This window comes from Pezoporus flaviventris, unplaced genomic scaffold, assembly GCF_033815535.1.
Source record: "Pezoporus flaviventris isolate CSIRO_AGI_PZ_B2104156 unplaced genomic scaffold, CSIRO_AGI_Pfla_v1 ptg000093l, whole genome shotgun sequence".
Taxonomy (NCBI): domain Eukaryota; kingdom Metazoa; phylum Chordata; class Aves; order Psittaciformes; family Psittacidae; genus Pezoporus; species Pezoporus flaviventris.
In genome coordinates, this window is record NW_026892641.1 from 3,364,670 (window position 1) to 3,377,560 (window position 12,891).

A 12,891-nucleotide genomic window follows, 5' to 3' on the forward strand; every position below is an offset into this window, starting at 1 on the left:
AAAGGGATTGGTTTGGGGGCAAGGAAGCAGGTTTCGGAGCAGCCCAAGTCCCTCTGGGCTGGGAATCTGGGCTCTCTTTAGCCGTTAAGAACTGGCTGCAGGTTGGGGCTGGGTTTGGAGAGCTTTGAGCGTTGTGTGAGCTGAGCTGCCTGGTTTCCATGCTCAGCTCTGCCTCTGCCCTTAGGTTTGGAGGAGCCTTCACTTGAGTATCCTTTCAGGCCGGCCCCGAGCATGGAAGTCACAGCAGCGTGTCCATAAACCTAATTCCTGTAAAGCTCCTCAGTTGAAAGATGCAGAGGAAGATAAATGGGGCTCTGAAAAGCCTGATTTGCACCATTCTCCTTCTCAGCTGTGCTCTGAGAAGAGACGTGGCAAAATACAGAAGCCCCACGTGCTACAGACGGACCCCACAGCTGAGGGGAAGGAATGACTCGTTGGCAGACAGTGTTCCAGTCGAGATCACAGCTCGGGGAGAAAATAGAAGCAGACAAGGTAGTCCTGGTACTGCTTCCAACATGCTCGATACAGAGATGGAGAAGAAAAGCCGAGTGCAGAGCAGATGAGAGAGACATTTGCCTCCTTGTGTGCAGGCTGACAAGGAGCAGGGATGGCCGAATTCATCGCAGGCTCTCTGTTGAGTGGAGGGGGGAATAGGAAGCCATCCAAGCTGATTAGTGAGAGGTCTCTCAAAGAGACAGCCTGGCTGGATTTAATTCCCTAGTCAGCATTCTCAGTACATTGATCTGCTCCTAAGTAGAAGGGAGGGGGAGAAGAGAGAGGGATGGTGGGAGGGGGGAGAAGAGAAAAATAGGTTTGGAGGTGGTGAGAGAATGAAGATGGGAGGGGAGAAATGAGTGGAAGAAGAGAGGGAAATGGAGAGGAAAAGGGCAGGGATGCAGGAGGTGGCCAGGATGCAGGGATGCAGGAGGCAGCAGAGATGCAGGAGGTGGCCGGGATGCAGGACCAGCCGTGGTGATGCTCCGGTTGTACCACCAGCTAGCACCAGAGCTGCCACATGTGATGAAGGCAATACTGGTGGATAATGAGGGACTCCAGCTTGGTTTTCCTCAGCTACGTCTCCATGCCCATCCTAGGGATGTGGCAGCCCTCCGTCACGCTGCTGACAGTGACTGAAGAAGGGCAGGGGATGCAGGAGCAGTCAGACATAGCCCTGAACTGTCTGGGTGGGGAAGGAGGCTGATGAGATGCTTCCATGGAGCAAATGCAGGTAACTTTATCATCCGATACCTCCTGCAACACCAAGGCTGGAGATGGGAGAGATAAAGTCTTCACAAGACAGGATCCCCCACTTGCAACAAGCATGAAGCTTTAATTTCCAGCCCCAGCTGGTTGTGAGATATTGGGCATTAAAAGCACATTATTCTGAGTACTGTCTTAGTTCTTTTCCACTTCTATTCCTCACTTGGATTCCGGCTTGATTTTAGTGTGTACTCCCTCAAGATGCACAAGTGCCAGAAGTCAGTGCTGTATACCATCCGAAAGCTCAGCCTCCCAGCTTTCACATGGTATAATTAAAGCATTAATCTCTTATTCCAGCAGCCTGTAAGACAGCAGCTGCTAAAATAACATGGAAAGACTGCTACAAAAGGCTGCTTCCAAGAGAACTGCAGCAACTTTGAGGGTCAGCAAACATCCTCTGGTGCTGGGGAGGGCCCAGGGACAAGATCAGTACTGGCCTTTGAAACTAGAGGCTGCTGTTGACTCTCAAATCTGAGCCTCCTTAACCAGTTGCAACCTGCTATGAGGCACAATGGGCCTGGAGTTCTTCATGCCTTGGTGAGCTTGGGTTGGGCTGGTGGCTTCTTGCATCCAAACTGGCTTCAGTGTAGTTGAAACCATTGGGAGATGCAGCCTTGGGCTTGGAGTTGCTGGGAGGGATGGTGCTGTGCAGGTCTGGGATCCATAGTGAAGCAGTTTTGCATTGTTGGGCTTTTTCTTGATGTGGGAACATTGATTATCTTTAATTCTTTAAGTCACCTTTGTGGCTTCCTGGTTTGGGGTTGGTTTGGTGTGCTCAGGGGCTGTTGCAAGCAGCAGGACCTCGTGTATGAATTGCTGCAGCAGTATTGGGCTTTAGGGGAAAGAGGGCTCTGATATCCTGTACTGAGAGCTCTGCAGGAAAGGGATGGCTCCTGCTGCTTGTCTACAGCAAGACTAAAGGAAAGGTACCAAAGTGTGACCTTATGGAGAGTGATGCTCAACTGTAAGGCTTGATTGAAGGGTAACAGTGAGTGTTCAGCCTTGATGAAGCACTGAATATTGGCTTCCCAGTCCCAAACGGATCCCTTTTCCTTTGGTATCTAGCTGCCCGGTGCAAGGGGAGGGTTGGGATCTTGGCTTACCTTTGCCAAGGTCCAGTTTGAGGCTGGTGTAAATAAGGAAAGCTGAGTGACCCATGGAGAAACGATAGCCTGGAGGTTGTGGAGATGCTCACTTGCAGGCTGGATCTCTGCACCCCTGTGGACCAACATGGGATGCAGGGGGACAGTCTGCCTTACCATGGGCTGCACTATGGTCCTTTTTCACTGCCCTTGGGGGCTGCTTTCACATATTCTCACTATTGGCTCCATCAGATATGGGGGAGGCTTCCAGCAGCTTCTCCCAGAAGCCACCCCTGTAGTAGCCCCTGTGCTACCAAGCCCTTGCCATGTAAGCTCAGTGTACAGGGCTTCTCTTCATCAAAGCCTGAGCTGCTGATGGTTTTCATGGCTTGATTAACGCTCCCCAGACCGATTTCCATTGGCTGCTGCAGAGGAGCTAGAAGGAGATGGATGTTTTCCATTACTTGATGTAATGACTATGAGGCAGCCTAATGAAACCTTTACAGCCAAAGTTTACAGAGAGCCCACAAACAGTGATCAATAGCCAGGCTGGAGCTCCTGTGCACAGATTAGTGGGAGACCAGTGAGGAGAGACAGAGGATGGAGTCAGGAGCGCTGGAGCAGGGAAAGGACAGAGGGAGGAGCGATGTCCTAGGTGGGAAGTGGGATATAGAAGGAAGGGAGGTGCTGGTCTGATTTATTCAGAGGTGTGTGGTTGGAGTAAAGATGGTGGTACCCAAGGTGGGAAGAGGAGAAAGGACTCTTTGGGTCCCCTGTGATGTGGCAATGGGGCTCAACATGCTGAGCAAGCATGAGTAAATCCAGCCAGCAAAACCTAAAAGCCCCATTAACGGGGTGGATTAATCTGCTCTCGCTTGCATGTCTAAAAGCTACATGTCAGCATGGGGATTGGTTGTCTCAGGCTCTCTCCTAGTCGGTGGAGAGAAATAAGCATCTCCAGAGGCCATTTATCTTCTCCCAGTTGGATGAATTGCCCTCTAGAGGTGCTGGTCTCTCTTCACTGACAACAAGAGCTCTGGATATGTCTTCTAGATGTAGACTAAAAATATATGGGAGGGATGAAGGTGAATCCTGCCTGTTGGGATTGACAGGAAACAGGGACTGAGGATGCAGGGATGCTCTCAGCAGCTGGTGCACGGCTATACCTAAAGCAAGGGGATAACCAGCCTTTTAGGAGCTGCCCCGTCCTGTGTCTTTGGCATCCCAAAGGGTATTTTCCCATTGAATCTCCTGCCCAAAGGTGGAGTTTCTTTTGGCATTAGAGTCACACATACTTGATGGCTTGGTAGAAAACCTAGGCAGATGCCTTGCAAGCACATTTGCTGCATAGCTGCAGGTCCCAAGTAAAGGCACTGAAACTACTGGTCTTCATGAACAGCAGTAAGCGAATTAAACAGGTTCAACTAGCAAAGGTTTGCATGCAGTCACTGGGGTGATGGGTAGCATTATAAATCCACGAACCAGAGGGAATGGGAGGAATTACCAACCCCCTTTGCTCAGTGCGTTTTGTCTCCCTAAAAACTATTCCAGAGACGTCAGAAACAAGCTATGTGCTTCCACAGCCCCTTGTGTCCTCCTTCTGTATTTCAGATGAATAATAGAGAAAGGAATTGTTTTCTTTAAAGAGAATGCCTTGAATGGAGTTTGCTTTAGAAACAAAGAAGATGCGTACAGTAAAGCGCCGCGGCACCCGTCTCTGATTGCTGTTGGAATGGAAAACTTGCCTTTTGCAGTTGTTATTGAAGTAAATGAAGTTGATTGCCACAAAGTTGGGTGTCGGATCAAAACGGTGCCGTTGTGAGTCGTGGGGAGATGAATGCATTTCATTTATCCCTTTGGTAGCTTCAGGAGGCAGCTGTTGATTGGCTCCAGCTCTTGGCTCCCTGCCTCTTATCCAAGATTCCTGGAGGATTTTCCATGCTGGGGTTTTGTCTCTTTGCTGCGCCCCTGTTTTAGGGCTGGGAAGGGTAAAAGAGGACAAGGAGACATGTTGGTTTCTTCCCTCTTCCCTCTGTCAGTGCCATAAAAGCCGAGTCTTTGCCTGTTGTTTTCTGAGCCAGAAACTCCATGGAAGCTGCTCAAACCAGGCAGGAATCAGGTGTTGCTTCCAGATTGCCTTGGCCTGCAGATTCCTCCATCAGAGTTGCTGTCCACAGGGAAGCAAGGCTGCATCCCTGGGCAAAGGATGAATGGGCAGCCAAAGGGGATGCAGGCTTGGCTGGGTTTCAGAGGCTCTCTGGGTGTGAAACAGAGTCCTATCAGAGAGACAAAAGTATTGTGGTGACAGGTTGTGACTTAGTTGGAAGTCAAGCTGTGGGTAAAGAATGTTCAGCTCGGGACAAGGCACGATAGGTCTGTTGGTAGCCCTCCAAAAGCATCGTCTCTGATCTTGCTTGGATCAGAGGGATGCCGCTGACTTCAGGCCGTCATCCAGTTCATCCATGGGTAAACACATCCCTCTCATAGCTTGGGTGTCATAGGTATCTCTGCTCTCATTCTCTGGTGCTGCCAGGAATAAGTCAAGAGAGCGTTCACCTCTTGGAAACCAGGGTGGTGGGATTTATTAAATGCATTGGAGGAGAATGAGAAGAGCTTCTGGCAAGGGCAATGCAAGCAGAAGGGCACTCAAGGCAGGGAAAGGTGTTCATCAATTGGGGTTAATGGGACTGATGGAGAGGGAAGACACTGCCATTGAGATTTCAGCCCCATTCCATGGTGAAGGAGACATTGAATTCCAGGTTATTGCATGTTTGCTGCAGAGGTCATGCAGGCAAAGGCTAAATCTCTGTTTCCACTCACTGTGGTGGCAGAAGCTGGGATAGATGGGAATTTCCTGGGGTTGAACTGTGTGCTTTTGCTGCTAAATATCATCAGTGCAGGAAAATCATTTGCTGGAAGAACAAATGAACCCAGAAGAAATGAAGGGCAACATCTCGAGGCTGAAAGGGAGAAGAGACAGGCTGCAACCATGTCAGTGCAAGAAGTGGTGGCTGATAGAAATCAGCAGCAAAGGGAAATCTTAAGAGGAGGGGGATGCTGAGCTGTGCTTAATGTGCCGGTGAGAGCCACGCACCGTTCCTGTGCCTTTGTGCTCAGTTTGAGTGTTGGAAGCTCACCTCACCCAATGCTGTGACCCTGCCACGTGTCCTGGGCACCATCTTCCACCCCATAGCCACGTCTTTAAGCTGTCCAGGTTGGTTTTGGATGATGCACGGTGTAGTAACCACAAGGTGAAGCTACATAAAGCTCCAGTGACTTGTGGTAATCAGTGAGCACGAGAGCTCAGGGCAAGAGCGAATGAAGGACATGGTTTTTGGAGAGGAAAAGCAGAGAGAAGGAGCCACAGGAGCCGTTGGCACTTGAAATGTTTGCTGCTCTGATATTGCTGGCTGGAAGCATCACTTCTCCCTCTGCCAGTAGGTCTGTGTACACTCAACTTGCGCCACGGTTGCAATTACACCGCTCTAAAGTGGTTTTCTGTCACTGCTTGTTCTGCCCGAGGAGCAGGACAACCTGTCCTAGTAACCCAGCCAGCACTGTAGAGCACAGAGCCACTCATATTTGGGGAGCAAACAGTGTCCGGGTGCCTGGTAAACCCAGGGCAGCTCTTGGGGTCGATTTGTTTCTTGTCTGTGTTTGCAAAACTGGAGCTGGAAGGAACAGCTCAAAGATAATCTCTCCAGCTATAGTTTTGTGCCTTTTCCTCCCCCAAAATCAACTTCAAACGGGGAGGAAAAGAAGGCAAAGATGGAGAAGGTTGGATTGAATCTTTCCCCTCGTTGTGTTGTCTTTGGTTTAGCTTGAATTGGAGGCAGGCCGTTGGGATACAGCAACAGAGTGAGCAGCTTCAAAGACAAACTTTGGGGGTTGATTTCACAATGAATTTAGGGCCAGAAGGGACTTTTAGATCCCATAACCTCAGAAAGTCATTAGATGCCTCTTTTCCTGTGCTTAGGATTTTGTGTTTGTCGACCATAAATCTTCCCAAAGGTGTCTAGGGTTGATTTAAGGACCTCAGGAGATGCTGAATCCAGGTAGTGGCTTTTAAAGGTTAATCACCCTCACTGCTAAACATTAGTGCTGGGTTTAATTCGTCTTTAACTTGGGGTTGGTTGGGATTGAGGTGTCTTTTTCTGCTGAGAGAAATCACCTGGCATTTGCTACTTTCATCAAACTGTACCTCCCTAAAGCCTAAAGAGGTTCTCCATGGCCTTCAGTGGAGCTGGTTTTATCACCCAATCCTTGTATCTCATTTCCAGGTCTCTCCCTTTCTTGGTTACTCTTTAATATGGATATTGGAAAACAACAAAAAGGGCTCTCCAAAGACTTTAAAAGCAGGACTTGGGAATGGGAGCAGGTCTGTGTCATGCTCCTCCACTGCAGAAACAGCCCTGTTGAACACAGGGGGAGCTCAAGCTGGGCTTGGGCCAGAAACAGGGCAAGGAGAGAGGGGGGGGAAAGCTTTGTGTTCTAAAAGAATGTAATAGATTGGAAATTGCCTTTCTCTTAATGAATGAGTCACCCAATTATCCCAGCCTGAGCACCTGAGCCTGAGATTTGAAGTCTCCAGAGAGCCTTTCCCTTTGAACAGTATTCATTATGATGAGCATTAGCACATTAGGTGGAATCAGCAGAGGAGGGAGGCTGTGATGATGGACAGCACTGGGGCAGCAGTGGGTTATCCCCCCCCCCAGTGTTCCATCAGTGTCATTGGCATATGTGGCATGAATTTCCAAGTGTGCATCTCTAGTGATGTCCCCAAAGGGTTTTTCCATCCCAGGAGGGGGAAATCTTGGGATCTCGAAGGAGGACAGGAACCTTTTTGCCCCAAACTCTGCATGTTCTGGGTAGGCTGATTCCTCAGGTAGGGAGAATGTGCCTTGAGCTGCCACCTGGAGACACCAAGGGCTCTTTGGTGTTTGACTTGACAACTTGGGTAACTCAAGGAGCAATTGGCACGAAGCTGTGTCTGGTTTAACACCTTAAGTTGTTCAGTCACTATGGAACGGAGCTGAAGGAACCTGTATCTGCAGCTTGGAGACAGCAGGGACTTGGCCGCTCAGCTCTTGGAGCTGCTGCTACCTCCTTACTGAAACAGCTCATCCATAACCACAAACCCCCTGAGCCTGGTGAGCTCTTTGTGCTCGGAGTTCCAATGCCTGGGATGCTGCTCAGAGGAATTGGGGTTTGCCCTACCTGAGATGGATAAATTGCCTTCCAGGCGGTGGTCCAGCTGCTCTCCATCTTCAGGGCAAGCCATGGCTCAAGAGGTGCTTTTCACCATGCTTGTGCTAGCCCAGGAGGCAACAGGGTTTCTGGCTTGAGCTCTTCGGGATGTGGCTTTGAGGGGGTTCTAGGATGAAGGAAGAAAGGATTGGGAACGTGGATGTGCAAGATGCAGTCAGAAGCAACTGCTTTTTGCTCCCCATCCCCTGCTAATTTTGGAGCATATTTGAGGCTGTGCTTTCCCTTTGGTTGCCCCTGCAAGCACAGAGCCCCTGCTGTGTGTTTTGTAGCTGAAAAGCCACTAAAGCCAGTGCTCGGGGGAGGAAACATCCCTCCTGGGGTGTGTGTGTTACCTGTGTTCTTTATGCAGTGTGCAACAAGCCTTCCCTGGCCCCGGTTATCACTGCGTGCCTTAAGATAGCAGGGAAGGAGCCACAATGTGCTCTTACCACCTTTTATTCTGTGCTCCTCACACCTTAGGCATCAAAAGGAGGCAAAGACCAGTCCAAAGTGCAAATATTGGCTGTTTCCTGCTTATTTGTATATCATTGTGGGGGTGTTGGAGGGGGAAGATGTGTTTTTACAGCGGCCAGTGTGAGGGAACGGACACATTGGAGGTGTCTGTGCTGAGAAAGTTCAATTTAGACCCCTTTTGCGAGCCAGCAGGTGATGAGAGATGGGAATTAGCATCTTGCTCAGTGATTTAACACCCCTCCCGGGCCAGAATGGGCTAAAACACCCTTGCATGGGGCTGGGTGAGCTGTTGTGGAGCATGTGGGCTGCAGCCGAGCTGGCTCTATGGAGACAGGGGTATAATTATCCCAGCTCCGCTCCGTCTTTGTGCTCCTCTGCAGGCCGGAGAGCTCTGCTGATGGATTTGTGCACCTTCCCTTGTCAGTGTTTAAGCAGCACCTTGGAAAACACAGCGAAAAGGAGCTCCAATTTATCTCCAGGGGGTTTAAGTTATTTGTATGGTGATGGATGGTTGTTTCCTGGGGGTTTTAGTTTGCTCTTTCTCCTCAATGCTGGAAGCTTAGCGCAGAGCAGAGGTGGTGCGAATAGAGGTCACTGGTTTGCAGGGTGAGAAGAGATATGGGAAAGGCAGCACTGAGGGATGTGGTGGAGCTGTGAGGTTACTTCAGCTCCAGGTTTAATAGTGATCCTGTGGTTTTGCTCATAGTTATAAGTGACACAACGTGAATTCCCTTCTCTGGGTGGGAAAACACTTCTGCATCCTTGTGTATAGACCCTGAGGATGCTCACTGCTTGAGGACAGTTTTACCCACCCAAAAATGGGAGTTTCTCTTGTTTTCCAGCTCAGGATTGGGCTATGCTATGGGGAAGGCTTCTTTGTGTCTCCTTAGGTTGCTTTATGTTCATACAAATGGTTATAAACTGTTCACTTTCTTCCCCAGTAACTAAGCTTGCAATGAAAGGTTGAATTCTCTGCACCTTGTGTGAATGAGCATCCTCTTGTCATTGCAGGCAGGACCACATTGACTCTTCTGCCATGGACTGCTGCATCACCCCGAGGAGAAGACATCTCCAAGGTACTGTACCATGGTGCGTGTTAATCTGTTGTCAAAGCAGGCTGGTTTATCCTGTGTCTGGGAGGTGTCAAGTTGTTCTTGCAGAGCGTTTTTGGGAGCGTGGATTTGTCTGCCTGGTCTTTGGGAACTCCTTAATCCAGAACTGGAAGCTTTTGAAAGGGATATTTGAAAACCTGGTGATGTTTCATGCTCGGGAAGCTTTTGACCCGTCTCGTTGATGCTCGGTTCTTGCATTGCTAAGGGAGCAGCTTAGAAATGTGAATTAGGTGAAATACAGTGTGAAATCTTTTGAGAAATCTAAATCTTGTGCATATACACACAGGCGCTTCCCTCTCCTTCAGACTTCATCTCTCCTTCCTCAGTCTTGATCCATGTCTGGTTACGTTATGCTCCAGCAGCCGGAGCGCAGTGGGTAGGAGCTAGTGAAGAGCATGAGCTTCCACTCCCCGTCTCCCTTTCCCTGTGTTATCCTGCTCCTCTTCCTGCTTTCTGGTCTGTGCTCCACAGGGCTTCAAATGCAACGGCCCCATGCAGATCTCATCTTGGATGTGGGGACAGTGGGAATTATAACCAGCAGGCTGGGGGCTGCGTGTTTGCAAGACTTATATGTTTTGTCTTTTGCAAGGCCAAGAACCACATCAGGAAAGGTCAGTTAGGCTGAGAAATCACTGTTTCTTCCTAAATATAGTCTGGTTTTCATGTGCTTTTCCTCTTACTTTTCCTAGCAGATGTTTTGCTGTTACGAGGCTCAGACGTGTTGGTTGTGCTTTGGCTCTCTCCTGTGCTCTGTAGCTCTTTGGTGGTGTTCAAAGAAGAAAGTTAAGCATATGCTAGGCAGCTCTGGGTGTATGTGGGATGTGCATCATCCTTCCAAGGATATTGGTGGAAAATAACACCAAATCTTCAAAGGCTTTGAAGGTTGTGGCTGATCAAGGGTGATGCTCTCGTTGCTGTGTCTCCAAGTCCCATCCCACTGCCTATGGTCCCTGCGGGTGGCTCTGGTCCAGCGCTGGCATCCCGCAGCACTGCTGCCAGTGCCCATGGTGCAGCGCTGAGATCTGAGGGCAGAGACCATCTTTCTTCCTCCTGTGGCATCAGAGCTGCTTGAGGGCCCCTTCCCGAGGCTGCTGCAGTCGAAAGGGGAGGGAAAGAGGGAGAAAACAGCAAGGAAAGGCAGAAAGAGGGGAAAGGAATGGAGGGAACGAGCATGGCAGCTTGAGCGACTCAAATGATCTCAAGCTTTCCCCATCATTCAGTGACGCTGTGTATTTGTCACCTAATTTCTTCCCAAACACCCTAAACTGAAAATAAAGCACTGTTTAATAAACAGCAGCCAGCATTTCATTTCCCTGCCTGCTCTGGTAGCAACTGCTCATTATTCCAATGATTTCCCCCCACTGTAATTACTCGGAACCGACTATTCCCAGCTTCCTCCATTGACTGGTCTATCTGTACACAAGCACGCTGAAATATGTATATATTTGGGTGTCCTATTGAAAACTCAATAGGATCCAATTTCTGTTGCTATTGCTTTCCCCCTCTGCGTGCCTCCCCTCTCCAATGCGCCCATGCTACAGCTGCATGATGGAGAAGGAAGGATGTGGCGTGTAGCACGGCCATAAACAGCAACCTCCAACTGCAATGGGGAGAGAAGAATCACTTCCTTGTACCACTGCGCTCTCGACAAGAGCTGCCTCTTTCTTTTCCTTGATGATGTTCTTTATTTTTCCTTCCTTTTCGCTGCTACCACATTCAACTGTCTGCCTCGCTCGAGCAGGTCACAGAACTAATCTTGAGCGCGTTTTGAGCCGACTCTGTAACACCACAACCCTTTAAAGCTTGGGGCGGGGAGGAAGGAGAAGGAGCATGCAGGGAATGCCATCTGTTTGGGGCGAGGAAGAGAAGCTCAAGTTGTAAATGGGGGTTATTTGGGGGAAATGAAGCTTGTTCCTCTTAGGGCTGGCTTCCCCGGGTCACTGCTGAGCCCTGGCTTTGCTGCTGTGACCACTAGCTTCAGAGGGGCTGGAGAAGAGCTGTGTGGGTGTTTTCACCCCCAAAGTGACTATCCCATTGTCATGTTTAGGGTGGTTGGAAATGAGACAATCGCGTTGCTCTGAGGGCAGGTATTTTAAACCCAATGCCTTGCACCATCTTCCAGGGCAGACCCAGGTTGTTGGCTGAGTCTTTGTCTTCACTCTCCAAGTCCCAGAGAGGGTGGTAGAGAGCTTGAAGAGGAGCAAAAGAATGCCAAGAAACATAGGGGTGTGCCAGGGCTATGTCACCCTCGAGCCCAGAAGCGCACACGAAGCAGTAAACATCCTGTATCTCCTCAAGCCATCTGTTTGCAGAGTCTTTGCCCATGCAACCGTGCCTCTTCCCTGGGTGGACTTGTTGCCTCCTTGTAATCTGTAGGTAAATAGACAGCTAATCAACTGGAAAGCAGGGGATGGAGGTGCTGAGCTGTGATAAGAGTCCGGCTGGGATGGGGAATAACAGCAGCATGGGCTGGAAAATGTGGCTGCAAAACCTTTGGAATAAGGAGGAATCTGGTTCATTTGGGTAGAGGAATAAAGAGAATAGAGTAACCAAACACACATTGCAACCTGCTTAAAATGGGGAAGTGAATTCTCTAGGTCCTTGCACGTGAGGGAAGGATGTGGTTCGCAAGCACAGTGTTGCATCAGTCCCCTTCCTGCAGGGGATGTGGGTTGTTCCTCCCTCTGAGATCACAGCTCTGGGGCTTAAACCGGGAGGGGAAGGTGTACTTCGGAGCTGCAGGGTGCTGTTTCATGGGGGGCATGTTGTTGGGCTTAACCAGCCCCTTCTCCATCTATCCTTTCTTCTGCTGTGATCATCGTGTTGTCCCCGTCACCCTTCGTTCTGCTGTGAGCATCATGTTGTCCCTCAGCACATAATTTGCCATAGTGGAATAGAGTCATTGAATGTCTTGAGTTGGAAGGGACCCATGAGGATCATTGATTGCAGATCAATTTTAATGGGAAAGAAAGGATGCTCAGCATCGGGTCTGGTTCCTGGCTCTTTGTGTCTGAAGGGTTCCTTAGGACATGCTGCTGCCTGCGAGAGCCTGCTGCTGAGGCTTTCGGTGTTGCAGAGGTGAGCTAAAAGGAAACCCAGCAAAAAGCACTTGGGAAGGTGTTAAAGGGTGTTTGGAGCTGGGGTGGCGACCCAGTGCCCTTTAGTCCATGCATTTAATGTACTCGGTGCTAATCTCACTCTAAACAGAAGCGATCTTGCTGAGTTCAGCACTGAAGGAGCAATAACCAACGAAGGAAATGAGATGAAGGAAACTCCCAAGAATCAAATGTGTTAGAAAGGGCTGGGGAAGTGCCAGGGGCACTGTAGTGAACGACCTCCCTGGGAATTGAGGACAAATAAAACCAATGCCCCTGCCTCCCTCCTCCCAGGCGCCGTACACCAATGCCTCAGCCTGGTGTGACCATAGACGATGCTTTCAGGGCTATTTTTGCACCGGAGTACAACAAATCCTCTGTGCTATGGGGCCGAGAGAAGGATTCGTGTTGCTGCATTCAGAAAAACTAACCTCTCGAGCTCAAGGAGAGCTGCTTCAGTTGGCAGTAGCATTATTCTGTCTGGAACAGCCTTGAGAGGGCAAACAAAACCTCTGTGCTGTGGCTCTTGTTTCCAAAGGCTCTTTGCAGGCAGCGCTGCCTGCAGTCGTGGCTTGCTGTGATTTCTTATGAGCCAAAATTTGCCCAAATGGGTGAAAATGG

The 12,891-nt window shown here is 49.6% G+C and overlaps 1 protein-coding gene across 1 annotated transcript in view; it reads left to right on the plus strand.

Moving 5' to 3' along the window:
- The first annotated feature begins 9,084 nt into the window (after positions 1 to 9,084).
- The window catches only part of LOC133281059 (protein CEPU-1), a 331,891-nt gene continuing 328,084 nt past the window's right edge, over positions 9,085 to 12,891 (plus strand). Inside the window, exon 1 of the mRNA XM_061476207.1 lies at positions 9,085 to 9,139. Within this exon, the coding sequence (XP_061332191.1) occupies positions 9,100 to 9,139 (40 nt within the window). The 5' untranslated portion in view covers positions 9,085 to 9,099. The remainder of the gene's footprint in view (positions 9,140 to 12,891) is intronic.